This window comes from Chinchilla lanigera, unplaced genomic scaffold (assembly GCF_000276665.1).
Source record: "Chinchilla lanigera isolate Chin_1 unplaced genomic scaffold, ChiLan1.0 scaffold00012, whole genome shotgun sequence".
In the NCBI taxonomy this organism is placed as follows: Eukaryota; Metazoa; Chordata; class Mammalia; order Rodentia; family Chinchillidae; genus Chinchilla; species Chinchilla lanigera.
Genome location: NW_004955413.1, coordinates 23,984,154 through 24,011,507, shown reverse-complemented (window position 1 = coordinate 24,011,507; position 27,354 = coordinate 23,984,154). Strand labels below are relative to the sequence as shown.

At 52.5% G+C, this 27,354-nt stretch overlaps 2 protein-coding genes across 3 annotated transcripts; one reads left to right on the top strand and one right to left on the bottom strand.

Annotated features, from left to right (window-relative positions):
- The first annotated feature begins 9,639 nt into the window (after positions 1 to 9,639).
- On the top strand, positions 9,640 to 23,315 carry Lgals2 (lectin, galactoside-binding, soluble, 2). 2 transcript variants are annotated; one of them, XM_005379209.2, is made up of 4 exons: positions 9,640 to 9,715; positions 21,805 to 21,887; positions 22,723 to 22,882; positions 22,993 to 23,315. In XM_005379209.2, exons 2-4 carry the CDS (start codon positions 21,817 to 21,819, stop codon positions 23,134 to 23,136), a joined length of 375 nt encoding a protein of 124 aa, XP_005379266.1. In that variant the 5' UTR covers positions 9,640 to 9,715; positions 21,805 to 21,816; the 3' UTR covers positions 23,137 to 23,315. The 2 variants fall into 2 exon arrangements, with proteins under 2 accessions (XP_005379266.1, XP_005379265.1); XM_005379208.2 differs by lacking the exon at positions 9,640 to 9,715 and adding an exon at positions 17,847 to 17,996.
- Positions 23,316 to 23,754: 439 nt separating this feature from the next.
- Cdc42ep1 (CDC42 effector protein (Rho GTPase binding) 1) lies at positions 23,755 to 26,817 on the bottom strand (the record flags this gene model as incomplete). The annotated part of the gene is given in 2 exon segments (XM_005379207.2): positions 23,755 to 24,945; positions 26,103 to 26,817. Coding segments are annotated over 2 exon segments (1,158 nt in total). The 3' UTR covers positions 23,755 to 24,250.
- Between the last annotated feature and the right edge of the window lie 537 nt (positions 26,818 to 27,354).

Below are 27,354 nucleotides of genomic sequence, written 5' to 3'. Positions count from 1 at the left end.
TCCAAGGTGCTGTTGGGTCTATTCTGCTGATTTTCCCAGAGTTGACCACCTGTGTCAAAATCCCCTATGGGAAGGAAGCTAAGCGTGGTGGCGCACACCTGTAATCCCAGCACTTAGGAGGTTGAGGCAGGAGGATCACTGCAAGTTTGAGCCCAGCCTGGGCTACAAAGTGAGCTCAAGGCCAGCCTAAACTGTATAATGAGACCCTGTGTCAAAAGACAAAAAAAAAAAAAAAAAAAGGGAAGCCAGGCATGGTAGTGTGTATCAGTAATCCTAGATGGTATGGTTGTGTCTAGATGTCCCCCCAAAGCCCCATTTGGTCACAGGTGGAGCTTTTTTTGGAGGTGGCTGGATCTACAGAATTTGTTCCTTAGAATTGGGTTCAGAGTGCCCAGCAATCAGGCACTTGACCCCTACAGCCAAGAAAGAGGGAAGCCTAGCTACTGCTCTAGCTGGCAGGAGATCTTGGCTGGCATCATCTACATGGTGCTGGTTTTCGGTGCACATAGAATGTAAGAGTTGTGGAGTCAGGAACGCTTCCACCCAGATTCAGAAGGCCTGGGAGGCCAGGCAGTATGCCCCTGAAGGGTAGTGTGTGAAGCTGTGAGTGTGAAGCCAAAGGTGCAGTGGAGACTCCAGAAGTTTGGATCATCTGTGGAAAACTACAAAGAGGGAGCATAGCTGGCCAAAGAGAAAAACCAGGAGAGCTACAAACACCAGAAGTGCTATAGGGGCAGAGCCACCTAAGCTCTTTAGATTTCACAACTTTCCACAGATTGCCAGGAATGCTAGAAATAAAACTGTGAGATTAAATGTTTGTCCTGCTAGATTTTGGTCTTGCCTTGTTCCCATTCTTTGCTAGCCCCCTGTTTATAACTTTTAAAATGAAAATGTCTATCTTATGCCATTAAGTGTTAAAAGTGTTTAACTTTCTTTTCATTTATACATGGGGTTGCAGCTAAAAGTTTGCCTCAAATCTCAGAAGAGACTTGGGATTTGGACTTTTCAGCAATGCTAAAACTCTTAAGACTTTGGAACTCTTAGAGATGGACTAAATGCCTTTTGCATAAACAAATATATATGAGTCTTTGGTGGGCCAGGGGTAAAATGTTATGGCTTGTGTCTAGATGTCTCCCCAAAACCTCATGTGGTCATAGGTGTGGCTTTTTCAGAGGTAGCTAGAGCCATACTGTGTGATGCTGATTGATTTATGATACATGATGCTAAAATCAAGGGCACTAGGATTAAGGGTGTGAGTGCTACCCACCCTAAGTAGCCTGGATAAGACACAAGAGGTAAAAGAGCTATGGTCATCCCTTGTTTTGCTACCTTCTGCCCTCCATAAACTGTTTCTCCTCTGTGATGTCTGTCTGCCACACCACCCTGCCTTGGAGCCAGCCGATAATGGACTGAAACCTCTACAAACTGTGAGCTAAATAAACCTTTCCTCCTTTAACTTTGGGTGTTGAGTATTTTGTCTCAGTAACAACAAAAAATAACAGATACTCTGGGAGGCTGAGGCAGGAGAACTGATTGATTTGTTTTTGTTTTCTGAGACAGGTCTCGCTATGTAGTTCGGGATGGCCTGGACTCACTATGTAGCCAAGGCTGGCCTCAAACTCATGACAGTTCTACTGCCTCAGACTCCTGAGTGCTGGGATTGCAGGTGTTTGCCATCACACCTGGCTGAGGCAGGAGAATTGCAAGTTTGAGCCCAGCCTAGACAACTACCAATAGACTGTGTCAAAATAAAAAGTAGAAGTGATTCAATGGGACGCTGGGAGCACCTGGGAATATGCACCCTAGAGTTAGAGAGCCTTAAACTGCGCTGCTGCCGCCCCTGCCCCTGCCAGCTCTGGCTCCTCACCGGACTTCAGATCTGGGATTCACCGCAAGATCTGATTCCACTGTGTAAGCGATCTCTGGTCCCTGACCTTGCTCCGACCCAGCTATTTTTAACATCAGCTTCTCCCAGCTGGGTGCTCAGGTGTGTGTGCTGGGGTCGCACTTGCTATTGACCAAATTGTGGCCAGTCTAGGCGGGATAGCGAAGGGACGGCTGGAAAATGGAGAGTCCCCGGGCCAGAGGAGCGCAGCCAGGGCTTCTCCTCCCTTTTCCCTGCCCCACGCCTTTCCACGGGGAGAACTGGGTGTGGCCACAGAGGAAGAGTACTGTGACCCTCATCCCACTGGCCAGAACGAAATGAGAAGCGTGGATTTCACCAATAGGAAGGCAATATGCAAATATTGCCCCTCTCTCATTGGCTGATGGACAGATGGGGATATTCATTCCTGGCTCTAGAATTTGGAGGTAGAGGTTACACGCATACGAAATAGTTATTGAGCGCCCACCTTGCTCCAGTTTCGGTGTCAGGTTCATGGACACCCGGGTGAATAAGAGAAGCGAGGCATTTATCCCTATACCTAACCCCAAAACGCTGCGGAGGAGGGCGAGATCGACAGGACACCAGGGCTGAGCGGCACCGAGGAGGAGGGAGAAAGGGAGAAAGAGAAAGATGGGGAGGGGGGTCAAGAAGCAGGGGAAGGGATAATATTTTAGGGAATCCAAGAAGTTTGATTTGGCAGCAGGGAAGGACGTGAGAGCAGAAGCCTAGGCGCCCCTGGAAGGTAGGAAATAAGGTGTAGCCACTAAACAGGGGCTGAAGAATGAGACCCGCGCCTGTGATCTCAGCACTTGGGAGGCTGAGCCAGGAGGATCGCTGTTGAATTGGAGGTCAGCCTGGGCTACATAGTGAGTTCAAGGGCAGCCTGAGATACACAGTGAGATCCTATCTTGAAAATAAATAAGTAACAAAAACAAGTGGCAAATTGGGCACGGTGGTGCAAACCTGTAATCCCCGCGCTCAGGGAAGCTGAGACAGGAGGATCGAAAGTTCGAAAACAGGCTGCGCAACTTAATGACTTAGACCATCTTAAAATAAAAAATGAAATAAAATCAAAATTAAAAAGGGCTGTGGACATAGCTCAGTGTGAAGCCCCTAAATTCAACCCCCAGTACAGAAGAAAGAAAGAAAAAAAATCTCTGAATAGAGCCCTTGGTGCCCGTCCTGGATTTAGGGCTCGGTCCTTTCCATCCACCCCCTCCCCTAACTTCCAACACCTGTCAGCCCACCTCCGCGCACCTCCATCCCCCTGCTCTCCACACATGCGAGCACTTTCCCAGGACAGCAGGAAAGGCTTGGAGCAGCTCCACGGGAGAACTTCCTTGTGTTCCAGACACAAGCACAGCTCCGAAGATTAGAGAATTCAGGGCAGGCAGAAGACTCTGAGCTCATCTCTCTCATCCAGAGCTTTCGGTCTATTCTACAGAATCCAGTGTAAGAAATGCACAGGTCTCGATGAAATTCATGTTTGCTGGAGTTTGGGGGATCTCTTAACAAAAATATAATGCAAACCGGGAGTGATGGTGCACACCTATAATCCCAGCACTCAGGAGGCTGAGGCAGGAGGATCATTGTGAGTTCCAGACCAACCTGGGCTACAAAGTGAGTTCAAGGCCAGCCTGAACTGCATAGTGAGACCCTGTCACAAAAAGACCAAAAAAAGAAAGAAATTAAAAAAATATATATAATACAAAATTATGTATTTGCTTAGACTGAGAAGGAAATTCTTACAAATTGTAATCTTTAGAAAACCAACACTGTAATCAGTAAATCAAAACAAGCTATTTTTACTTCACTACCTGACATGCTACTTTATTTATTTATTTATTTTTGAGACAGGGTCTCACTGTGTAATTCAAGCTGGCCTCAAACTCACTATTGTAGCCCAGGCTGGCCTCGAACTCATGGAGATCATCCTGCCTCAGCCTCCCAAGTGCTGAGATTACAGTGGTGCACCACCACACCTGGCTGACATGGTACTATAATCCATTTCTTTTTGTGTGTGTGTGTGTGTGTCTTTTTGAGACAGGGTCTCGCAATGCAGTTCAGGCTGACCTTGAGCTCACTTTGTAGCCCAGGCTGGCCTTGAACTCACAATGATCCTCCTGCCTCAGCCTCCCGAGTGCTGGGATTATAGGCATGCACCACCATGCCTGGCTACTATAATCTATTTCTTCATACAATTTTGAGTGGCATGCTCTTCCTATAGCAACGGTTTTATTGCATTTTCCAAAAAGAGAAGTTCAAGTCAGTCTTCTGGTATGATTGATCAAAAAATGTTCTCTTAAAATTTATTTTAGAAATTCTCAGCTTCAGGGGCTGGGGATTTAGCTCAGCAGCACAGCACCTGCCTGGCAAGTGCAAGGTCGTGAGTTCGATTCCTGGTACCGGAAGAAAAACGTTAAAAAAAAAAACCCAAAAACAAAACAAACAAACAAACAAAAAAAAGTTCTCAGCTTCAGAATCTATTCCTGGTATAAGGCTAAGACACATCTCTATGTGTTATGATCTATAAAACATTCAGGGCTGGGGATATAGCTCAGTGGCATAAGCGCCTGCTTGGCGAGCACTAAATCCTGAGTTTGATTCCCAGTACCGGAAAAAAAAAAAAAAGAAAAAAAAAATTCAGTGTTGTCAGGCACATGTGCAATCCCAGCACTTGGGAGGCTGAAGCAGGAAGACTGTGAGTTCAAGGCCAGTTTGGACCACACAGCAGATCCTAGCCCCAAAAAACAAATAAAAAACTTCACTGTCATACTTGCTGATGGCAACATTGCTACAGGTTTGCACGCTACAAGAGAGGTATTGTTATAAATTCAGCTGCATATGATTTTTAACAAAAAGTGAAATTATGTAGGGAATTCATACTCACACAAGTTGCCTTGTCAACTCCAGTCAGCCTGGAACCCCGGAATGGTGTTGTCACTAAGCGTCAGTGGGTACAGAGCATCTGCTCACGATTTAACACACATGTGCATGGTGGCACATGTCTATAATCCCACCCTCAGGAGGCTGAGGCAGGAGGATCTTGAGTATGAGGTCACCCCGTGCTACATAGTGAGACTGTGTCTCAAAAACAAAACCAAACAGAAGCAGTGAAACTCCCTATCTGATAACCACAGCTTTTCCACAGCCTGGCTTCTTCAGCCACCCAGTGCAGGTCTTGCTTCCCTCTGTTGCCTGCATCCTTCCCAGCCAGGCGCTTAGACTGTGTACTGCCACTGTGTAGCTAGCCCTGTCCCCGAGCTGTTTGTCAGGAGCCCGGTGAGTCAGGCAGCAGGAGAGTTTCTGCAGGCCATGGCTGGATTAGGGCTGTGAGTTGTCACGTAACTGTTCCTACAAATGACAGTGAACTTTATAACTACAGCCCACCGAATTCCAACTAGATGGACCTCCAGCTCAGCTTCCCTTTAGTCAGAGGTAAAAAATGCTTACATAAAAAAAAAAGCTTAGGGCTGGGGATTTAGCTCAGTGGCACAGTGCCTGCCTGGCAAGCACAAGGTTGTGAGTTCGATTCCTGGTACCGGAAGAAAAACAAACCAAAAAAAAAAAAGCTTATAAATTGCTGTGGCCAGGGAAAGTGTGGCAGAGTAAGTCCGCGGAAAGAGATAGCAGCCCTAACTGGTTGCAATTTAGATCTCTTCTTTTTGAAAATTGATTCAAAATGTTGTGGCCAAAAATACCAAACCAAAACAAAACCCCCCAAATGCCAGGCATGGTGGCATCTGTAATCCCAGGGTTCAAGAAGCCGGGGCAGGAGGATGGGCAGTCTGGACTATGTAGTGAACTTGAACTACATAGTGAGACCCTGTCTCCAAAAATAAAAGTGTATGGCAATTTGTGTTGGATAAAAACATTGTGGTGAGTCATCATTCACCTTATTCACAGGGTCTGGCACTGCTCAACTTCTGACTCTTCCCCAAAGTCAAAATTACCTCATGGTAAACATTTGGAATCAATTCAGGACATCAAGGCGGCCACGACCTCACAGGCAAAGACACTCATGAAAGAGCACTTGCAGAACTGCTTCAGAAAATACCAAGAACAATGGGACAAGTGTGTTTGAAGTAAGGGGAAGCATTTTAAGGAGGATTAATGGCAATGTGTCTTTTACTGTGATGTATTGTTTTTAAAAAATGTAAACATCCACTGTCATTTTTGATGACATAAGATCCTATCCCTAGGGTCCTGCCAAGACAAGGCGAGCCCTGGAATCTAAGTTGTTTCCGGGGTCAGTGCTCAGCCTCCACTATCAGGGCTGTGGGTACGTTCTGCTCTGTTCCTCTGCAGCCTGCAGTTTGATGCTGCTGGCCCAAGCCTGACTCCGTCCTGGAGTGGGGCTGTGACTTCTCAGCCACAGAACAGGTGCAGGCAAGACTCCCAACCTGTGGTCCTGTCCTCCACCCTATTAAATACCTTTAAACTGCCTTTTGCTGAGGGTCCTTTTTGTTTTTGTTTTTGGTGATGTGGATCAAGCCCAGGGTCACACACCTGCTAGACTTGTTCTCTGTGACCGAGCCACATCCCTAACCCTGTGGGTCTGTTTTCCTCCAGGAGCGGAGGCTGGATTTGGAGAGAGGTGGAGATGGCATGATTTCCCACGTGCCAGGCTAAGAGAGTAGGCCAAGTATAGCACCACGGGATGGCTCACTCTGGCCATGTGGTGGGGATGCATCTTTAGAAGGAAGCGTAGAAAAGGCGTGGGTTTCTGGGTGTCTTTGGGGTCAAAGTAAATTTCTTTTGAGCTGTACAAGATGTTTGTTTTGTTGTTGTTGTTTTTTGTTTTTGGTCTTTTTGAGACAGGGTCTCACTATGCAGTTCAGGCTGGCCTTGAGCTCACTTTGTAGCCCAGGCTGGCCTCAAACTTGCAATGATTCTCCTGCCTCAGTCTCCCGAGTGCTGGGATTACAGGCGTGCGCCACCACGCCCAGCAAGGTGTTTTTAATCATATTCATGTCTTTTTGTTTGTTTGTTTGGGTTTTTGAGACAGGGTTTGGCTATATAGTTCAGGTTGACCTTGAACTCACAAAAGTAGCTCAGGTTGGCCTTGGACATGTGATCCTCCTGTCTCAGCCTCCTGAGTTCTGGGATTCCACATATGTGCCACACGCAGTTTTCATGCCTATCATTTTTTTTTGAGCTAGATATTTAGCAATGGACAAGCTACTTTTCATCTTCATTTAGGTTATTCTCATGGTAGCCGGCAGAGGGACCCAAACGCTCTCTCTTTCCAAACACCTAAGCCACCAGCCCGCCTAAAAAATGGTGGCTGCGGTCTGTGGCAGGGGTGAGGAATTTATGCTAAAAGTTGGGACCTTAAAAGGAATAGCAGAGAAAGTAAGTTACCATTACAAACACCAGGCAGACCAAAATGCTGAAAAACAGCTTTAATGAGGTATAATTCTCATATCATACAGTTTGCCCATTTAGAGTGTAAATTTCTTGTATACTACATTATTAGTTCTTTGGTTTGGGTTTTGGTTTCTGGGACACAGGGTCTCATATTGTAGTTGAGGATGGCCTTGAGCTCACTACAGCCCAGGCTGGCCTTGAGCTCTCAATGACCCTCCTGTCTCAGGCTGAAGTTACAGGTATGGACAACCACAGCTGGTCACATTATTGGTTTTATATTTATTTATTTATTCATCTTTTTGAGACAGGGTCTCGCTCTGCAGTTCAGGCTGGCTTTAAACTCTCTTTGCAGCCCAGGCTGGTCTTGAACTTGCAGTGATCCTCCTGCCTCAGCCTCCCAAGTGCTGGGATTACAGGTGTGTGCAACCACGCCTGGCATTTTTTGTTTGTTTGTTTTTAAAAAATTATGGAAAAGCATACATATGGGCTGGGGGTTTAGCTCAGCGGCACAACACCTGCCTGGAAAGCAGGAGGTCGTGAGTTCGATTCCTGGTACAAAAAAAAGAAAAGCATACATATCACAAGTGTTCCATCTGAATCACTTTAAGTGCTCAATTCAGTGGCATTAGTTACATTCACTATGTTATGCAACCACCACTATCTATTTCTAAAACTTTTTCATCACCCCGAAGAGAAACTCTGTACTCACACCATGGGAGGCTGAAGCAGGAGGATTGCAAGTTCTAGCCCAACCTGGGCAATTTAATGACTTAGTGAGACCACAAAATAATAATAAAGGCCCGCAGATGTAGTTTAGTGTGGAGACCCTGGGTTCAACAAAAAAAATAAAAATAAAAAAGGAAAGTCTGTACCCATCAAATAATAACTCCATATTCTCCCTTCTACCCAAAGCCCTGGGAACCTCTCATCTACTTCCTGCCTCTATGAATTGCCTTTTACAAATATTTCATATAGGTGGGATCATGCCATATTAGTCCCAGTATTGTGTCTGCCTTCTCTCATTGAACTGGGGTCAGCTACGATGACATCACATCATTTTTGTTTATGGCTGAATAGTAGTTTAAGGTCTGGATGGTCCACTTTTTTTTTTTTTTCTTGAGATAGGGTCTTGCTTTGTAGTTTAGGGTGGCCTTGAACTCAAGGCAATCCTCCTGTTTCAGCTTCCTGAGCAAGCGCTAGGATTACAGACATATACCACCACGCCTGGCCTGGATGCGCCACATTTTCTTTGCCTATTCATCTGTTAAAAGGCACCTTCTGTCTCATGAAAATAGTGTTGCTTATGAACACTGAGGCACAAGTGTTATGGTTTGTGTCTGGATATCCCCTCAAATCTTCATGCAGTCATGGTCGGGCTTCTAGAGTCTGTAACTGATTCATGGTCCAGTGTTGGAATTATGGATGTGATAAACTACCTGCCCTGGCGCAGGTAGTTTGACTTTAATGTAAGGGAGGGAAAGAGGCTGCCTGCTGCCACTCTTCCCTCTTGCTCTTGTTGCTTTGCTGTCTTCCACCACCATGAAGGGCTGCCCTCTGCCATGTGCCACTCTGTCTTGGAGCCAGCCAAGTATGGACTGAAACCTCCAGGAACTATGAGCTAAATAAACCTGTCCTTCCTTAATTTTGGGTATTTTGTCTCAACAACAAGAGAAAAATAACTAAGACAACAAATATCTGTTCAAATCCCTCTTTCAATCCCTGCAGGTAAGGGCTGGGGATTTAGCTCAGAGGCACAGCGCCTGCCCAGCAAGTGCAAGGTCATGAGCTTGATTCTTGGTACCAGAAAAAGAAAAAAAGATAACCACAACAATCCCTGCAGGTAGATACTTGGGAGTAGAATTATTAGATCAAAGGATAATTCTATATTTAGGTCTTTCGTTTGCTGTTTTTTTTTGTGCAGAGGATGGAATCCAGGGCCTCATCCATGCTGAGCACGTGATCTTCCTATGCTCTGCCCCAGCCCCTCTAGATGCAGCTTTTTTTTTTTGAGACAGTGTCTCCCTATATAGCCCAGGTTGGCTTTGAACTCATGGCAATCCTCCTGCCTCAGCCTCCCGAGGGCTGGAATTACAGACATGTGCCGCCATACCTGGTTAGATTTAGCTTTTTGAGAAATCACCAAACTCTTTCCCACACTGGCCTCACCGCTGTACATTCCTGCCAGCACTGTCCAAGGGTTGAAACCCGGATACTATTTTATTTCTAATTTTTATAAGCACATGTTTACATTATATTCATGGTAGGGAGTTGGGGAGGGGCATATAGAACACATCGTAATTCTTTTTACTTTCTCTTCCCTTCCCCTCCAGAAACCTTGATTTTAAAAACCAAACAGGCGTCAACTATCTGGCAGGAAGTAGACACAGGTGGCCAGGTGGAGCCGCCTCTTCCTCTTGGCAAGAAGAACCTGGCAAGGCTGAGGACCCGGACTGAAGTGGGGTGAGGGGCCGGGGACCAGAACTGAGCAGGGGACAAGGACAGGCTGCTGAGACCTCCCGCCCTGGTGGGGGGCAGTAGGAGAAGGTGATAGAGGAGGAAGCTGAGACCCAGGGATCCCTGGCATTGAGCTGGCAGGTGACAGCGCCCAACCTCTCTTACCACGGCTGGGAGCCCTTCGGGTTGGGGCCATCCTGTGGGCAGAGCAGGGAGCCGAGTGCCAGCTCTGCGAGGCCCGGCTGAGCACCTGGCAGTGACCTGATGATCTGACCAGGGGCCTTGCAAGGGCTCAGTCCCTGGGAGACGTTGGGCAACGCCAGTCCTTTGGCTGTGCGTAAGTGATAGTTGAGCACCTACTATGTGCCAGCCTCTGTATGTCCAGCTCATTACGCCTGCTTTCATTCCACCCAAGGCAGTTTTGTGAAATAGAGATTTTATTATGACCCAATCTGCCCAAGGTCACACGGTCAGTAAGAGGCAGTCAGGACGTGAGCCCAGCGCCTGTGCACCAGGAGCTGGCGGCAGTTCCAGACTGCTCCCCCACACCACATCCGGGCCTCGCAGGGGCCGGAGGAGGGCGCTGCTGCTCTGGCTGCCGGCTCTCTGGTGTGGACTTAACCTGTGGTGGGGTCTGGGCCCTGCCCCTCAGTGTGGAGAGGGAGGACTGGCCTCAGCAATGCGCATTTCCCAAAAGACCTGGACCCCACAGATTTGTATGCTAAGACGTGCGGCGTTGGGCTGCTGGCTGCCGATTGCCCAGCCTGGAACAAATGGAGACGCTGTCGGTCCAAGGCTGTGACCGAGACCCAGTCTCTAAGTCCCATTCCCTGCCACGGCCCTGCCGTGATAAATGCTACCTGTGCGTGGCAAGACACCCAGGGTGGTCGAGTGTAGGCAGAAAGAGGGCTCCCAAGCCTGGCCTCCAGCTGGAGGAAGCGGGGGACGTGACCTCCTCTTTCCGCAGCTCCTCTAGGTGGGGGCTTCTTCTGGACCCCTGGGCTCATCCCCTGGAGGTTGATGGGGACAGATGTTCTGCTTTTGTTGTTCTCAAACCCCAGCCAGTCTCTCTTCCTCTCTGAGCCTCAGTTTCCCCACCCATTCGATGAGGCGTAATAACCCGCAGCCATGCGCAAAGCACTGGGAGCGGGGCTGGGTCCTTTGCCTTGCTGGCCAGCCGGCCTTAAGGAAAGGGAGTGCCTCGCATTCAGCCGGCGAGCTTGCCGGCGAGTGGCCTCCCCGGACCACTTTGAGAAGGTGGCTGCAGAGGTGAGGGGCTTTCCTGCTCTTCTCCTCCCAGACCCTCACCTAGGCTAGGAAGAGGCTGCGTCCAAGAGGAGGAGCTCGTGGGGGCCCAGGGTGGCCGCGGGTTCTGTGTGGCCCTGGGCAGAGCCAAGGCCCACTGTGGGCCAGAGGGTTTCCCCAGGGCCGGATCTCAGGAAAGGGAGTGCTTCCCAGTGGCCTCGGGGGCTCAGGGGTGACCAGAGGCCTCGGGAGAGGTGGACTTCCTGTGGCTGGGGCAGGGCAGGGCTTGGCTAGGAAGGCTGCTGGTTGCTACCTCACACACAAAGTAGGTAAACTTGCCTCTCCTTGGGACTCAAAGGTTGCCCATCAGCCCCAGGGGTCAAACCTGCCCCTGCGCTTGTGAAGTGTGGGGGTGGAGTTGCAGGTCTGGGCTATAAGCCAGGTGTTGTGCTTCTTCTCCCGGGTACCCACACCCACCACCCTAGCTGGGACTGGGGAGTCAAGGTGTAGAAAAGCCAGGCACTGTGGGGTACATCTGTAACCTCATCTCCTCTCCAGGAGGCTGAGGCAGGGAGATTTTGAGTTTGAGGCCAATCTGGACAACTTAGTGAGAAGCTGTCCTAAAATAAAAATTGCACTGGGGGTGCTGCTGGGGGTGGAGCGCCCCGTGCTTAGCATGCACAAGGCCCCGGGGTTTGATCCTCAGTATTGGGGGAAAAAAACGTCAAAGGCTCCATTGTCCACAGGAAAATTGGTTGGCCTGGCCAGAGAGGAGGAGCTGGGCCCAGGACCAGGGTCTCCCCTGCCTAGGGAAGGACAGCCCAGGACCACCCAAGTAAGCAGCAACAGCAGCCTGGCACGCTCATTTAATTTCTAAAGAGACGGACATGGAAACTGCTCCCCTTGCTACTTGGAAGAAGCAAGACACAGAGAGCTGTGGTTCCTTCTTGTGTGCTTGGGTAGCTGTGGCCCTGAGAAGGGGCTGCCTGGTTCAAAAAAAGCTGGAAAATATGCCAGGTGAAGGGTTTGGCCTGAGGGGAGCGCTATGTGTCACTGCACGTACTTAAAAGTAGCCTTTGGGCTCTAAGATGATGAGTGCTTCCTGCCGGGATACACAGTCTAACTGCCCCCCCAGCCACCCACGCACATTTGCATCCTTGCATCTAACTGTCCACTCACCCATCCACCCACCCATCCATCTACCCACCCATCCATCTACCCATCCATCCACCCATCCATCTACCCACCCACCCATCCATCCACCCATCCATCCATCCACCCATCCATCCATCCATCCATTCATCCATCCATCCATCCATCCACCCACCAATTCATCCATCTACCCATCCACCCATCCATCCATCTACCCATCCATCCATCCATCTAACCATTCATCCATCCACCCACCCATCCATCCACTTAGCTGTTCATCTATCCATCCATCCATCCATCCATCCACCCATCCATCCATCCATCCATCCACTCGTCCTTCCCTCCTTCCTTCCCTCCCTCCCGCTTGTGCAGGTATGAGTTGAGCTCCACACAGTGAGAAGCTCAATCCAGCCAATATGGAGGAGGAGCTCCAGGGGGAGGGAACAGCAAGGACAGAGATGTGCTTGGTGAGTTCAAGGAACCCAGAGCTCAGTGTGGCCAGAGGTCCTGTGGGATGGGACAGGTGAAAGGGACAAGAGGGTGTGTACCTTGCTAGCTAAGAGGGGAGCTTGGATTTTGTTCTGCAAGTGAGAAGAAGGTACTGGAGGATTCACAGTAGCAGAGCAGCACATCATCACTTCATGTTTTTTTTGGAGACAGCGTCTCACTATGTAGTTCAGGCTGGCTTTAAACTCACTGTGTAGCCGGGTGTGGTGGTGCACATCTATAATCCCAGCACTCGGGAGGCTGAGGCAGGAAGATCGCTGTGAGTTTGAAACCAGCCTGGGCTACAAAGTGAGCTCAAAGCCAGCCTGAGCTGCATAGCGAGACCCTGTCTCAAAAAGACTACATAAATAAGTAAATAAATAAATAAATAAATAAATAAATAAATAAACTCACTATGTAGCCCAGACTCACTTTGAACTTGCAGTGACCCTCCTGACTCAGCCTCCCTTGCCATTTGCATTTCAAAAAACTCTAATGAGTGATGAGAGGACTGGAGGACAGGCCTGGAGAAGAGGACAGAGGTGAGTGGCTAAGGCCCAGCCCCTTCTCTTGACTCCAAATTCCTTCCTTCCCTCCTCAAGGCCAACCTTGATTCTAGGTGACGTGAAGTGACCCAAAGTCTCCCAGAGCCCCAGGGACACTGGCTGGGGAGGTGACCAGGTGCAGCCAGAAGCAAGGGGGTCACGGGGTCACCGAACTGGCAACTGGGTAAAGTAAGGCGGATCTCTGGGCCGCTGAGGCACTACTCTGCCTTAACCGGTTTCTGCGGCTGCAACCAACAGCAGAGCCAGGGTAGAGGACTGGGCTCTTGGCTCTGGGGGCTGGGATGAGGTGCTGGCACCTAACGCGAGGCTCCGTGCCATGCTGTGACTTGGCAGGGGACGGTACACAGCCAGGCCGAGCAAGGGCCTGGCCCAGGTCTCTCTTGGGCTGCACCCTCCCGACCTCATCTAATCTTTTTTTCTTTTTTGTCTTTTAGAGACAGGGTCTCACTATGCAGTTCAGGCTGAGCTTGAGCTCACTTTGTAGACCAGGCTGGCCTCAAAATTACAACGATCCTCCTGCCTCAGCCTCCTGAGTGCTGGGATTACAGGCATGCATCACCATGCCCAGCTGCCTCATCTAATCTTTAACTGCTCCCGAAGGCTCTCCCCCCCAAACCATTCACATGGGCTTTTGGGGTGAGATTTTAGGGTACACATTCAAACCACACTGAAGTCCCCTGGTGGGCAGAGCCAGAGGAGCAGGGTGCAGACTGCACCTCCTCCTGGGCAGCCCCAGCGTCCAGCAGCCCTGGGAACCATGGACATGGCTGGCCCTGTCCTCAGGACTTTAGGGCCACTGTCTGCCCCAGGAGGTGTCACACTTGTGGTTCCCCCTCCACAGAAGGACAACTTGAAGCCCAGGAACATGAAGCGACTCACCCCAGGTCACACAGCTGTGGAAGGGCTTCCAGGGGGCACCAGAATGTGCTCGCCAGCCAGAGTTGGGGTGCAGGATACTTGCCTGCCTCATAGCCATCCACACCCAATGGCAATGTCTCCCCCGCTGCTCAGCTGGACGCCTAGATCGTGGACCAACTCAGGCGGTCTCCCTGGGAGGTCTCGCTATGTAGTTCACAGTGGCCTTGAACTTGCTATGTAGTCTAGGCTGGCCTCAGATTTATGTCGATCCTCCTGCCTCAGCCTCCTGAGTGGTGAGATTACAGGTGTGAGCCACCACCTTCGAAATTTACATTTTTGGGAGAGATCTGTTATGTGTGCCACATGCTATGTAGATAGGTTAACTTGCTAAATTTTATGTATGTATGTATTTATTTATCTTGGTACCGGGAAACGAACTCAGGACCTTGCACTCGCCAGGCAGGCACTTGTGCCACTGAGCTACATTCCCCAGCCCTTAACTTCTTAAATTTTTAAAAAACTGTTTTAAATCCCCATAACTGGCGTAGAAAGAAGATTTTTTAGCTACCTGTTTCTTCACAGGTGAAGAAACTGGGGGTCTGAGCACGGGCCAGGGCCGCTCCACCTGTAGGTGACAGGGCCAGGACCTGACATTTACTCACCTGACGCTGCCCGAGCGCCACGCTGCCCCTGCCCCACCGGCTGCTTCCTCCGCGGCCTTGGAAGGGGCCGCTGGGAGGGCTGGGTCTGTTTGCCCTTTGGGTGGAGAGACTGGCAGGGATCCCGGGCACTGCAGGACCAAAGTCCCCCAACCGCAGGCAGCCGGTGGATGAGAGTTTCCAGCTTCTCCCGTGGGCTCGGCGCTAGGATGCTTTGGGCCCAGGACGCCAAAATGGTTTCATTTCTTATCAAATCAGGACAAGAGAGATTTTCAGATTGAAGAAGACAGTTTTTTTCAGTAGGGATCAAGTCTAAGTCCCGGGACCCTTAGTTCCTACCTGGAAAATGGGATGTGAATGATGATTGCCGTGAGAATTTGCAGCTTATGATGACCAGGGTGGGAGGAAGGGACAGCAGCCTTCAGGAGGATAAGGTCAGAGGGGCAAGTAGCAGGGAGTTTGATGTTCTTTTCTTCTCTAGTTTTTGTCTTTAAAAGTCTTTCACTGATGTGACACGTACATGCAGAAAAGCACACAAACCATAAACATGCTCGTGTTTGCGTTTTCGTGCTTTTCAGTCAGGCATGGTGGTGCACACCTGTCACCCCAGCACTTGGGAGGCTGAAACAGGAGGATCGCTGCGAGTTTGAGATCAACATGGGCAATTTAGTGAGAACTGGTCTCAACAATAACAACACCAGTAACAACAACAAAACATTCTTTTCAAACAAATGAACTAAATCCTTTTTACTTGGTCCATTTTCCAAAACCTTTTTTTTTTTTCTGAGACAGAGTCTCTCTGTGTAGTGCAGGCTGGTCTTGAATCCACTACAGAGCCCAGGCTGGTCTTGATCTCACAGCGATCCTCCTGACTCAGCCTCCCAAGTGCTGGGATTACATCTAAAACCTTTTATATTGATCTGGTACTACAAATATAATTTTAAAAATACCACCTTGAAAGCTGCGGTTTCAGTCAAGTGGAGTTTCTGTTGCGAAAGCCCTTTTGAAATCCTTATCTTTGCCCTGCTCTGGGAGAAAGGTCAAGAAAAGATTCATTTCCTTGTGGAGACCGCTCTTTTCTTAGGGCTGCCAGGTTATAAAGGTGGTACCCCATGTGAGCACTGGGCAGCAAGCCACCCCCTAGCTCCCAGTACCTGGGAGCAGGGCCGGCTGCCCTGCACCCCGCCCGGAGCTCCTGCCACCCTAACCCTGATGGGAAGCTCAGTGGCCAGCCAAACCCAGCACACGCTCCAGAAGTTCTCCTGCCAGGAATCTGCCCTACATAAGTTGCCAGGATTCGGCCAGACTTCATGGGCAAAGAGATTTAGTGCACAGTATGTTTAATAGTGAAAATTTAGAGTTAATGTAAGCATTCAGCATTAGGAAATTGGCTCAGTGGATTCAGCTGCTGGGAGGTAGACTTTTCCACTGCCCTTGAAATGTAGCTCTGAAATATGGGTTTGTGGGCTTTAATGTTTCTTCAATGAAGCCGGATAAACAGGCGGACGGAGAGAGCTCTATTGTAGAAATTCATAGAAAACGGCTGGGCAGGAGGTCTGCCAATACAGGGAGCAGGTTCGTGCCCCTCTGGGGGTGGGAATATCAAGGATTGCTTTCCTGTCTCTGTCTACCGCAAGCATGTTGATTATACAAGCATTAGAACTCAAGGGTAGCCAGGTATGGCAGCACATACTGTAACCCTAGCATTTGGGAGGCTGAGGCAGGAGGATTACCAGGAGTTCAAGGCCAGCCTGGGCTACATAGTGATTTTGAGGCCAGCATGAAATACAGAGTGAGACATTGTCTCAAAAAAACAAAGAAGGAAAGGATAAAGCATTTAAGCCCCCCAGAGCTGCCCTCCCAGCTCTCTCACATTCTCTTCAGTCTTGCTGTATAGTTCAGGCTGGCCTTGAACTCACAGTGATCCTCCTGCCTCAGTCTCTCCAGTACTGAAGTGACAGGCAGGCACCACCAGACCTGGTTTCATCTTCCTTTTTGGTATATATTCTTTTGTTTTGTTCTTCAGACAGGGTCTCGCTATATAATTCAGACTAGCCTCGAACTCATGAGGATTCTCCTGTCTCAGCCTCCCAAGTGCTGGAATTACAGGCATGCACCACCACGCCTTGGTTCTTCTGCACTTTTTAGTGGTTTTGGATACTTCCAAATGTTTTCTTGGGCTGGGGATTTAGCTCAGTGGCACAGCGCCTGCCTGGCAACCACAAGGTCATGAGTTTGATTCCTGGTACCGGAAGAAAAACAAACAACAAAAATAAATATTTTCTTAAAATCTACCCCATACTTTTTTTTTTGGTACCGGGAATCGAACTCAGGACCTCGTGGTTGCCAGGCAGGCACTTATACCACTGAGCTATATCCCTGGCCCCCCATACTCTTAAGTGAAATAAGTTGGATGCCATATAAATACTTCACTGTTTCTCTGGTGTGAGAAATCGAAAATGTGAATAAGGACCAAAATGTATATTAAGTATTACAAAAAAGAAAGAAAATGTTCAAATGGGGAGGGGAACCAGGGGCGAAGGGGAAAGAAAAGCGGGGAAAATTTTAAAAATATGATAAAAGAAGGAAAAAATGGAAACACAGCTTTTGTAAATGGAGAAGGGAGGAGGGATTGAAGGGAGGGGAGGGGAATGAGAAAAAAAATCAAAATATATCATGCACAGGTACAAGTTCCTATGATGAATGTGATCATAATGTATATCTAAAATGTACCAATAAATTCTGATTGGAAGAAGAAAAAAAATCTACCATATATTACTTTTTTTTTTAAGGTAGGGTTTCTATATGCAATTCAGGGTGGCCCTGAACTCACTGTGTAGTCCAGGTTGACTTCTAACTCAGGGATCCTCCTGCCTCAGCTTTCCCAGTGCTGGGATTATAGGCCTGCGCCACCACTCCCAGCTCTTGTATTATTTTTAAAATGTACAGGTACAACCAGAAAAACAATGACAGGAAGGGAGAAAGGAAAGAGTCTTCAAAATGACTCAGACATCAGGGAGGAGAGGAGCTGGGGCATTTTTACGGAGGAGCCTCTTTGCGGGGGGTCTGGTGGTGGCCCGAGGGCGGGGGTGGAGCTCTGGAGCGCTGGCGGGTAGGGGAGGATGCGCCGAGCCGGGCGGGGCGCGGGTGAGGATTCTTCTGCCTGTTTGGTTGGTCCCTGGACAGGCAGGCGGGAGACACCGTGTCCCCGGGGCCAGAGTCCTTATATCTGGCCTGCGGAGTTAATGAGTAATATTCCGGTATTAGCTGACCGGGAGTCGGGACCCTGAGCGCCTGTGATACGGAGACCACACCATGTCGGTAAGGGAGCCGCCTGGCCGCCTCCTCCTGCATCTGCCTCTGCCTCTGCCTGGCTGGGCTAGGGTGGGGTGCTGCTCCTCTCTGGGCCTCAGTTTCGCACTCTGTGCAGTGAGGAGCCCACGCCACCACGGTCCCTCAGCGTGGGGCGCTCGGCTTCCTGTGCCACCACCCTGCTGCAGAAGCCTGGGCCTGACTCTTCTCCTTCTCCGGCCTCAGTTTTCTCATCCATAGTAGCAGCAGCATCACCGGTAACCACGATGGCAACAATTGTGCCTCGCAGGGAGGAAAAAAGGGAGGCTCAGGAGCTGGAGCTGGGCGTGCGCTTGGTGTGCACGAGGCCCTGGGTTCTGGCCCTAGCACAAAATAAAGAAGGAGAAGGAAAGAAACCGAGGCCCAGAGATGGAGGTGCCCAAGGTCACAGTCTGCAGACTGCAGGGGGTTGAGGGGGTCCTCTTGGAGGTCCCTCTTTGATTTCACTCTTGGGCCGCCATGGCTTGCTGTGTGACCAAGGAGAAGTTGCTGTCCCTCTCGGAGCCTTTGTGTCCTCTGACCTATGGAATGGAATCGGAAGCATCCTCTGATAAGACGGTGCTTCATCCCCTGGGGCTGCTGGCACACATCCTTACCAAACAGGAGGCTTAAAACTAGCTGGTCCTCCCGCCCGGCCCTGGAGGAATCTGAAACCAGGTGTGGGCGGGGCTGCGGCCCCTGCAGATTCCGGGAGAGGATCTTTCTGGTCTTTTCCAGTCACTGGCAATCCCCAGTGTCCCCTGGTTTACAGCTGCGTCACTCCAGGCTTTGCCCTCTTTGTGTGGCCTCTCCTCTCTGTCTAAATTTCCCTCTCTTTATTTATTTTTGGTTTTTGAGACAGGATCTCGCTACGTAGCCCAGCCTGGCCTTGAACTCCTGGCAATCCTCCTGCCTCAGCTTCCTGAGTGCCAGATTACAGATGTGGGTCACCCTCCTCTTATGAGGACACCAGTCATGGTGGATTTAGGGCCCATGCTGAGTTAGTCCCACCCCATCTTGACTACATCTGCCACTTGTAAACAGGTTGCATTGGCAGGTTTCAGGTGGGAAAGATTTTTGGGGGGACATTATCCAAATCGGCACAGGTGCACACAGGACAGGAAAGTGACTGGAAGTTCCTCATAAAGGGGCTTCTGGGGCTGGGTGTGGTGGCATATGCCCGTAATCCCCCCACTTGGGAGGCTGAGGCAGAAGGATCTCCCTGACTTCGAGGCTAGTCTGGGCTACCCAAGCAAGCTCAGGGCCAGCCTATACTACATAGCGAGACCCTGTCTCAAAAACAATAAATAAATAAGTAAATAGAGGGGCTTCTCCCTTTCAAGGGGACCCAGAACCAACCCCCTTCTCAGACCACTTGATCCACACACTTTTGATCCCAGGTGGGGACCAGGCCCAGAAAGAACGGGGTTGGCTCCAGGTCACTTAGCCAGCGAGAGGGAGGGCTGGGGTTTGATCCCCAGCCCCCAACTCCCAGCCTACCAGTCTGAACTGCCCCACCCACGCTCTGCCTCTGTCTCCCTGGACCTTTGGTGTTGTCGAGTGGTGACAGCAGTCTCAGACCTACACACACCCGCAGGTCTCAGCATCCCTCTGCCTAAATGCACTGCTGACGCTGACTTTCCTGCCGGGAAACTTTTGTTTGTTTGCTTTGTTTTTCTTCCGGTACCAGGAATCGAACTCACGACCTTGCGCTTGCCAGGCAGGCGCTTTGCCGCTGAGCTAAATCCCCAGCCCTCCTGCCAGGAAACTTTGACGTCTCAGGTCGTCAGCGCCTGCGCATGAGGGCGGATGTCAGATGCGTGCGCATACACTGCGCAGCGGTGCACGTCTGTAAGCACCGCCACCAGGAGGGCTGGCTTGCGTTCCTCATCCTGCTGGGAGCGACAGCAGCTGTCCTGCCAGGGGCGACCTCCTCTCCCAAGAGCCGCGCCCTGTCTGCTAGTCCGCAGCTGAAGGAAAATTTCAGTCCAGTCTGTGGTTCCAAAACCAGGGGCAACTGCTACATCAAGCACAGATCTGAGGGTCAGGCTTCGGCCTCCAGATCCCATTGTCCCCAAAGACCATTTTGCCCCTTGGGGACGCTTGGCCACATCCATTTTTGGTTGGGAAGAGGGTGCTATTTGGCATCTCATGGGCAGAGCCCAGGGCCACGGCTCACCAGCCTCCAGCACACAAGGCAGCCCGAAAGAGAAAATTATCCAGGTTCAGATGCCACAAGGCCGGGCTGGGGACCCCTGCTCCAGGCGTCATTGCGTCTGACATGGCAGGGTCACAGCTCCGTGCTCCTGGCCAATCACTCTTTTTCAGGACCTCCTTTTATTTGTATTTATTTATTTATTGTCTTTTTGAGACGGGGTCTCGGTATGCAGTTCAGGCTGGCCTTGAGCTCACTATGTAGTGTAGGCTGGCCTTGAACTCACAACGATCCTCCTGCCTCAGTTTACAGGGATTACAGGTGTGCACCACCATGCCCGGCACTTTTTTTTGAGACAGGGTCTCACTATGTAGTTCAGACTGGCCTCCAACTCACTCTGTAGACCAGGGTGACCTGTAGCCCAGGCTGACCTTGAGTTTATGGTGATTCTCCTGCCTCAGCTTCCCAAGTCCTGGGATTACAGGGGTGCACCACATCTGGTTAGGACCTCCTTTCAGAAAGGACTGTTCCCGGAGCCCTGGGCAGGGTGTGGTATCCATCTGGCCTTGCCCAACCTTGGGGAGCAGAGGGCTGCTCACTGCCCATGGCCGTGCCCCTGACTGTGGGTAGCAAAGTGTCACAGTCTGAGCGGGAGCTGGTTCGGGCTTCTCAGACCATGCTCTCTCCAAAACTAAACCCAACCCCCAAGTGGGCAAATGAGCAGAAACCCTCCAATGCAAAAGCGTCTCTTGGGTTCTGTCTTTGGTGCCACTTGGTCCTGTTTAGCCCCTCCCCTTCCAGCCACAGAGGTGAAAGATTTCTCAGCCTTGGGCAAAGAATTAGCTTTGGAAGCCCAGCTCTGAGACCTCCCTGGAAATCCAGGCACTGCCCAGGCCCTGTGGAAAGCAGGGGCAGGTAGCAGTCATAACCATGCAGGTCCTTCGTTTGCATTGACCTGGGGCTGGGTGGAGACTGGGGCCTCAGGAATGCACTAACTCTACAAGGTGGGCGCTATAGCTCGGGCCTCTGCAGCCAGGTCTGTCACACCGTGGTGCTCAGCAGCGTTTGTTTTTGTGGTGCTGAGGATGGAACCCAGGCAAACGCTCTACTACCGGGCAGCACCCCCAGCCTAGTAACTGGTGTTTAATGAATATACCAAAGCAGCCTAATTTACAGATGTGGAAAGTGAGCTCTGGGGACCTGGAGGGTCAGAAGGTGGGCGGATGCCTAATTTGGAATGGACGGAGTCCTGCTTGCCTCTGAGACGCTCATTTTCTGCATTACGTGGGGGTGTCAGGTTCTACAGGCTGCGAATCCGCATGGTTTGAACATTTTGGGGAGCTGAGGCTGCAGGGACCACTCTGCCCCTTCCACTGATGAACAAACTGAGGATCCCTGCTGGACCCTGTCCCTCCAGACCCAGCTGCTCCCTAGGCAGGCTAGGCCAGAGGGCAGCAGAGCACCAAGGGCAGCGGGACTCGGGGAAGGCAGGCGCTTTCGGGGCTCCACGCCTCCCCGTGCAGCGTGGTGCCCCAACCAGGGCCAGGGGAACGTGTCCGCTTTCACCAGCAGAAGGGTGCCAGGCACGTGTGTGCTGGGCTTCCTGCGTGGGTTCTCCAGCCTGCGGTTTCTCTGTTGGCTCAGGCGAAATTTGAGATGACGAACCTGGAGATGAAGGTGGGGCAAACCCTGAAGCTCAAGGGCAAGATCGAGACCAATATTGACAGGTGAGGCGGATGGGGGATGGGCAGGGCAGGCCACTCCTGTGAGTCAGGCCACAGTGACTTCCAGACCAGGGGCCTCCCTGACAGTCTTGCTCATGTGCAGATCCCCTGCTGCACGCCCAAATCCCCAAGGGACACCCCCTCTTAACCCAGCAAGTTCAACCACAGGCAGCCCCCCTACATTTGCCCCTCTGGGCTGGAAACTCCACTTCCTGGAGTCACAGCTCAGCACTGGGTCTCACAAGTACAGACGTTTTCAGCCGTTCTTGGGCCCAATCTCTGCTCACCTTGGCTCGGGGAGCACGCAGATGCACGGTGTAGGAGATAAGAGGAAAACAACTCCTTTCTCCTGCCTAGGTCTCAAGAATTGGCAGACATGGAAGGATAGCCCAGGTCCAAGGTCCCTTCCCCTTCAGTGAAGGAACCTCATAATCTACAATGTGCCTTTCTCAGGGCCAATGTGCCATTCTTCAGCGTGCCCCAGAGGTAGTGATCCTGCTGAGAAGTCACACAGTTGCATACCTCTAGTGACAGGGAGCTCACCACCTTAAGTCTTCTTATACCTAAGGAGGGCGATCCTGTCCCCCAAGGCAGACAGCTCTAATTTCTGGAACTGCCACCACTGGTAACTGTCAAAGCCATGGCCACTGCTCCAAATGCAACGCGCTAGTATAGTGTCAGGTCCGAGTGGTTGTCGCCTTCCTTGTGTTAGGGCACAGATCTCAACTCACGCATCTCTTTGGTGATTCTTCCAGCTTGTGGTCAACCAAAGCCCTCTGACCCAGCTGTTTTCCCAGAGCTGCCCCCTAAACCTCCCCTGCTGACCCTTTCTCGGCAGCTTTGCCATTAACCTGGGCCAGGGGGCAGATGAGCTGGGCCTGCACTTTAACCCACGCTTCAATGAATCCATCATTGTCTGCAACTCGAAGGGAGGTGGCAGTTGGGGACGAGAGCAACGAGATGATCACATGTGCTTCAGCCAGGGGTCAGAGGTCAAGGTGAGGTCAAGAGGGAGAAGCATGTGGGGAGGTCACAGGGTGACCCCTTGGGGGACTGATGCCTGCACCAGGCCTCTCCTACCTCACCGACACCTCTGTCTCCACTGCAGCTCACGGTGACCTTTCAGAGTGACGAGTTCAAGGTGACGCTGCCGGATGGATACCAGCTGACCTTCCCCAACAGGCTGGGCCACAGCCACCTGAGCTACCTGAATGTGCGAGGCCTCCACATCTCCTCCTTCAAGATGGACTGAGCGGGCAGCACCTTGAATACAAGTCCCCAGCCTGCACCCCGGTTCCGAGCCTTCCTGCTGAATCCCCCAGGATCGGCGCCCTGGGACCCAACTCTCAGCCCCCTCACCTGCACTTCCTGCCCCTCTGGCCCCATTTCCCTTCCCCAAAGTCAACAGCAAATAAAACCTTGCACTTTTTATACAGGGTCTCTGGTGGTGGAGCTGTGGTGGTTATCACTTCCCATGCATTTTAATGCTCCTGGTATTTTCACGATACAAAGAGGAAACTGAGGCACAAAGACATTGCCCTGCCAGGTGGGGAGGCCGTGATGTGCTCCCGAATGACCCTAAGTATGCACTTCTGCCTACCAACCCCTTATCGACAGAGCAAATGCCAAGCTGCCCTGGGGGATTGTGGGGCGGGCGCTGGTTCCAGGCACCCAGGGCAAGGGCTGTTCCGGAAACTGCAGATAAGGCTCCCACCTGGCCCTTATCTCGGGCAGGCATTCCAGCTGGGTTACTCAGTACCTGCCCAGCCTCCCCGCTGGGGCTGACTGCTTTCCAAACTGCAGGAGGGGAGGGCATCTCAGTAGGGGGCTAAGCTGCTCTCCTGGATCCCCAAGCTTCTAGCAGGACAACTTTTACCAAAAAAGCCTTCTTTAATGAAGCCCAGAGGCAGGTCTGGGGAAACAGGAGGGCGCAGTTCCTCCCACAAGGTCACACCTGACCTTTCTGTGAGACTTCGGGGACCTGTGGAAGTGCTGGGGAGGCAGTCGGGTGCGGCTCAGGGACATGGCGGGGAACCTTCTGGGGGAGCCCCAGAGGAGCTGGGGGCAGGCATCCGGCTGGGAGAGAAGACAATGGCCCTGTGTGGTCAGGTCCCCACCCCCACCCCCACCCCCAAGGGCAGCTTCCTCGGGCACAAAGGCCAGACTGTGAGGCTGGCCCTCCAGCCGGTAGGGGTGGCATGGATGGGGCCGAGTCAGCGGGTCTGCTCAGCAAGGCTCCCGGGACCAGGACAAGGCCCCTGCCCCATCTCCCCTCCCATGTCTACCCTGCAGAGGTGAGCAGGGGGTTGGGGACACGTGGCTGTCCCCATCTCATCTGGCAGGTCCTGTGCCCAAGCCCGACTCCCTTACACCTTCACCTCATCGTCCTCAGCATCGGCAAACTCGAAGGTGTTGGCCTGGACCGTGCTGGGCACTGGGGTCCTGTCACCTGCCCGGGGCGCCCTCCACTCTTCCTTCAGGCTCTCCCAGGAGCCCTGGGCCTCAGGCAGCACCTCCTTGGGCTTCCACTGGGTCTCCACCTCTGAGGAGTGGTGGGTATGCTGGGCTCCACTCCAACTGGCTCCCCAGTGCCTACTGAAGGCCGTGTCTGCCGGTGCTCGGGGACCCTCTCCCACCAGGCCTGCCCTCACCTCAGCTCCTGGGCCCAACCCAGCCGATACCCCATTGGGGAAATGTCCATGGGGTGGAGGCCTAGTAGGGGCCCGGGGGCTTGCTGCAGGGGCTCGGGGGTTTGCTGCAGGGGCTGGGGGATTTGCTGCAGGGGCTGGGGGATTTGTTATAGGGGTTGGGGGGTTTGTGGCAGCTGTCAGGGAATTCGCAGCAGAGTCTGGGGTCTCAGCTGCAGGGCCTTCTGAGAGGCTCATGACCCCCAGTAGCTCGCTGAGGAGTGAGGGCCCGAGGTCAAGGTCAAGGCGGAAGGACAAAAGCGAATCAGAGCGGCGCAGCTCCGGCTCACAGGGGAAGGAAGCGTCCCGGTCCCGCTCACTGGGCTTTTCCAGGCGGGGCAGGTGGGAGATGGTGCAGAACCCAGAGTCCAGGCCTGGAAGATAAGAGGGGTGTGGGTCAGAGCTGGGGTCCCTGACCAGGATCAACCCTGGCTGCTGTGTGTCCTCTGGCAAGTCACTGCCCTCTCTGGCCCTAGTTTCTCCTGTCCTTCCTGTACAGTCCCTGTGTGATCCCTGAAACCAACGTGGTCACAATCCTCATTCCCATTTTGCACAGGGAGAAAGTGAGGCTCAGTTTGGGAGGGGAAAGCCACGCCCCAAACCTCCTGACTCTCGTCCCAACTGTGCACTTGGCCACAGCCCCTTGGTTCCTGGCTAGGTCACTGGCCCTGGCCTGCAGGTGAAGAGTCCCAGCAGGCAGCCTGGCTGTGGACCCAGGGTGGACCCAGACGCCCAGGTGTGACTGCCTGGAAACCACAGACTCCACGGACAGGCACGTGCCCTCTGCAGCCATCAGGTCTGAACAACTGGGCCTGAGATGGGACAGGTTACTGCGATCAGTCCTCAGCAGGGTTTCTTAGCAGCCCCTAGGGGAGGACCCTGGTGGGGCAAAGCCACATGACAGGACCTGCCACCAGGGGGCAGCAGAAGCCCACAGTCCCCGGGTGAGACAGCCGGGTTGTGCCCAGGCAGCACAGCCACGTGAGTGGTCTTCCTAATTTGTTAGGGTATGGGGACTTCTACTCTACCAGCAGCGACAGTTCATGTCTCTGAAGCACCTACTAGGTGCCAAACTCTGTGCCTTGCCTGGTACATGGATGATCTCATTGGATCTTAGCAAGACACAGCGGGACTCATGGGCCTGGGCTTGAGCTTGCAGAGGTCGGGGCTTGGTAGGGATTGGGCAGAACTGGGGGTAGAAGTTGGAGTCTGGGCTCTTAACCTTGGCACTGTATCGAGCTGACTGTAGGATGCTGCTTTAGTTTCAGAGGGTAAAAGCGGGTGCACTGGTCCCACCTGGCCCAGAGGGAAGGGCTGTCCAAGACACACAGTGGATTAGGGGCGGCTGAACTCCAACGTCACCTCCACCATCTTAGCCTCAGTGTGTTTTGTGGCCCACCTCTTTACCTGTCCTGCTCCATGGCCTGGCGCCTGGGCCTGACCTTTAGGGCACGACCAAACCACCCAAGGCAAAGGAGACCGGGCGGAGCCCAGGAACCCTTGGGCCATCACAGCAACCCCAAGCGCTCACCGTAAGCGGAGCGTCCGTCTGCGGAGCTGGCGGGGCTGCTGTCGAAGCCGAGCTTGCCCACCACCAGGCTGTCATAGGCAGCCTGGTTGAGCTGGGGCAAGGAGATGGCGTTCTTGATGATGGGCGAGACGGCAGGTGGCGCCGGCGAGGGGGCGGGGGGTGAGGCCATCCTCCGGGACGGCACCCCGACCCTCCGCACCTGCTGCAGTTTCCTGGCCAGGAAGCTGCGGGGCGAGCGGTGGGTGCCTCCGGAGCTGCCACCATGGTTGCTGAGGAAGGAGGTGTCCCCGAAGACATCCCCGCCGCGGCCCACATGCATGGTGTGGCGAAAGTCCCCGAGCGGGGGGCTGATCATGTCTGCAGTCAGCCGCCTCTTCCCATGCGAGCTGGACACCCAGCCCATGGGTGACAGCTTGCCCAGGCTCATGGTGGGGGCTCCTCCGCCCCCCTGGGGGCCGGGCATCAGCTCTGGCTGCTCAGGACTGCCAGTCCATGCCCACCTGGGGCTTGGTACAGGGGCAGGGTGGGCTCAGAGGCCCCTTGTCAGCTCCTTGCTCTGGATGGAGGTGGGGCGCTGAGGCTGCAGTGCGGCTCTCCTAAGGCGCTGTCCCCAATGCTGAGCTGGGGGCCTCCCGGCCCTCAGAAGCAGCCACAGACAGCAGGCACAAGATGGGCCGCAGAGGTGGGCCGCCCTCTCCTGGCCAGGGGTGGAGACCTGGAGGGAGGACAGAGAGGACAGCGATGTGATGGGACCGCCGACTAGTGCAGAGAAGGCAATCTGGGGTCCAAACAATGACAGCCAAAGAGAACACACAGTTACACCCGACGACACCGACGAAGGTCGCCGACCAAATGCTGAGCGGAAGCTGGGCACAAAGGAGGACAGGCTGAGCGAGTCCACGGAGAGAAAGTTCAAGCGCAGGCAGGCACAGGCCAGAGCTCAGAGCTGCGCTCCTCTCTAAGCTTGTACTGCCTGTGCAGCGCCAAACCTCCCTGCAGCTGCGTGTCAAGGAAAGCACCGTTAAAGAGCAGCAGGACCGTGCTGGGCCTTGGCTGAAGCACTTGGAAGTTCCCAGGCCTCACCTACATCAGTCATTTAACCCACACTGTGGCCCTGAGGGAGGCACAACCCTAGGAAGGGGAAACTGCGGCACCAGGAATCGACAGCTTGCCGGAGATTACACAGGAGGAAGTGGTGAAGCAAGGCCCAAACCCCGGACCCTTGGGCCCCGGGCAACACTGTCTCTGGTTG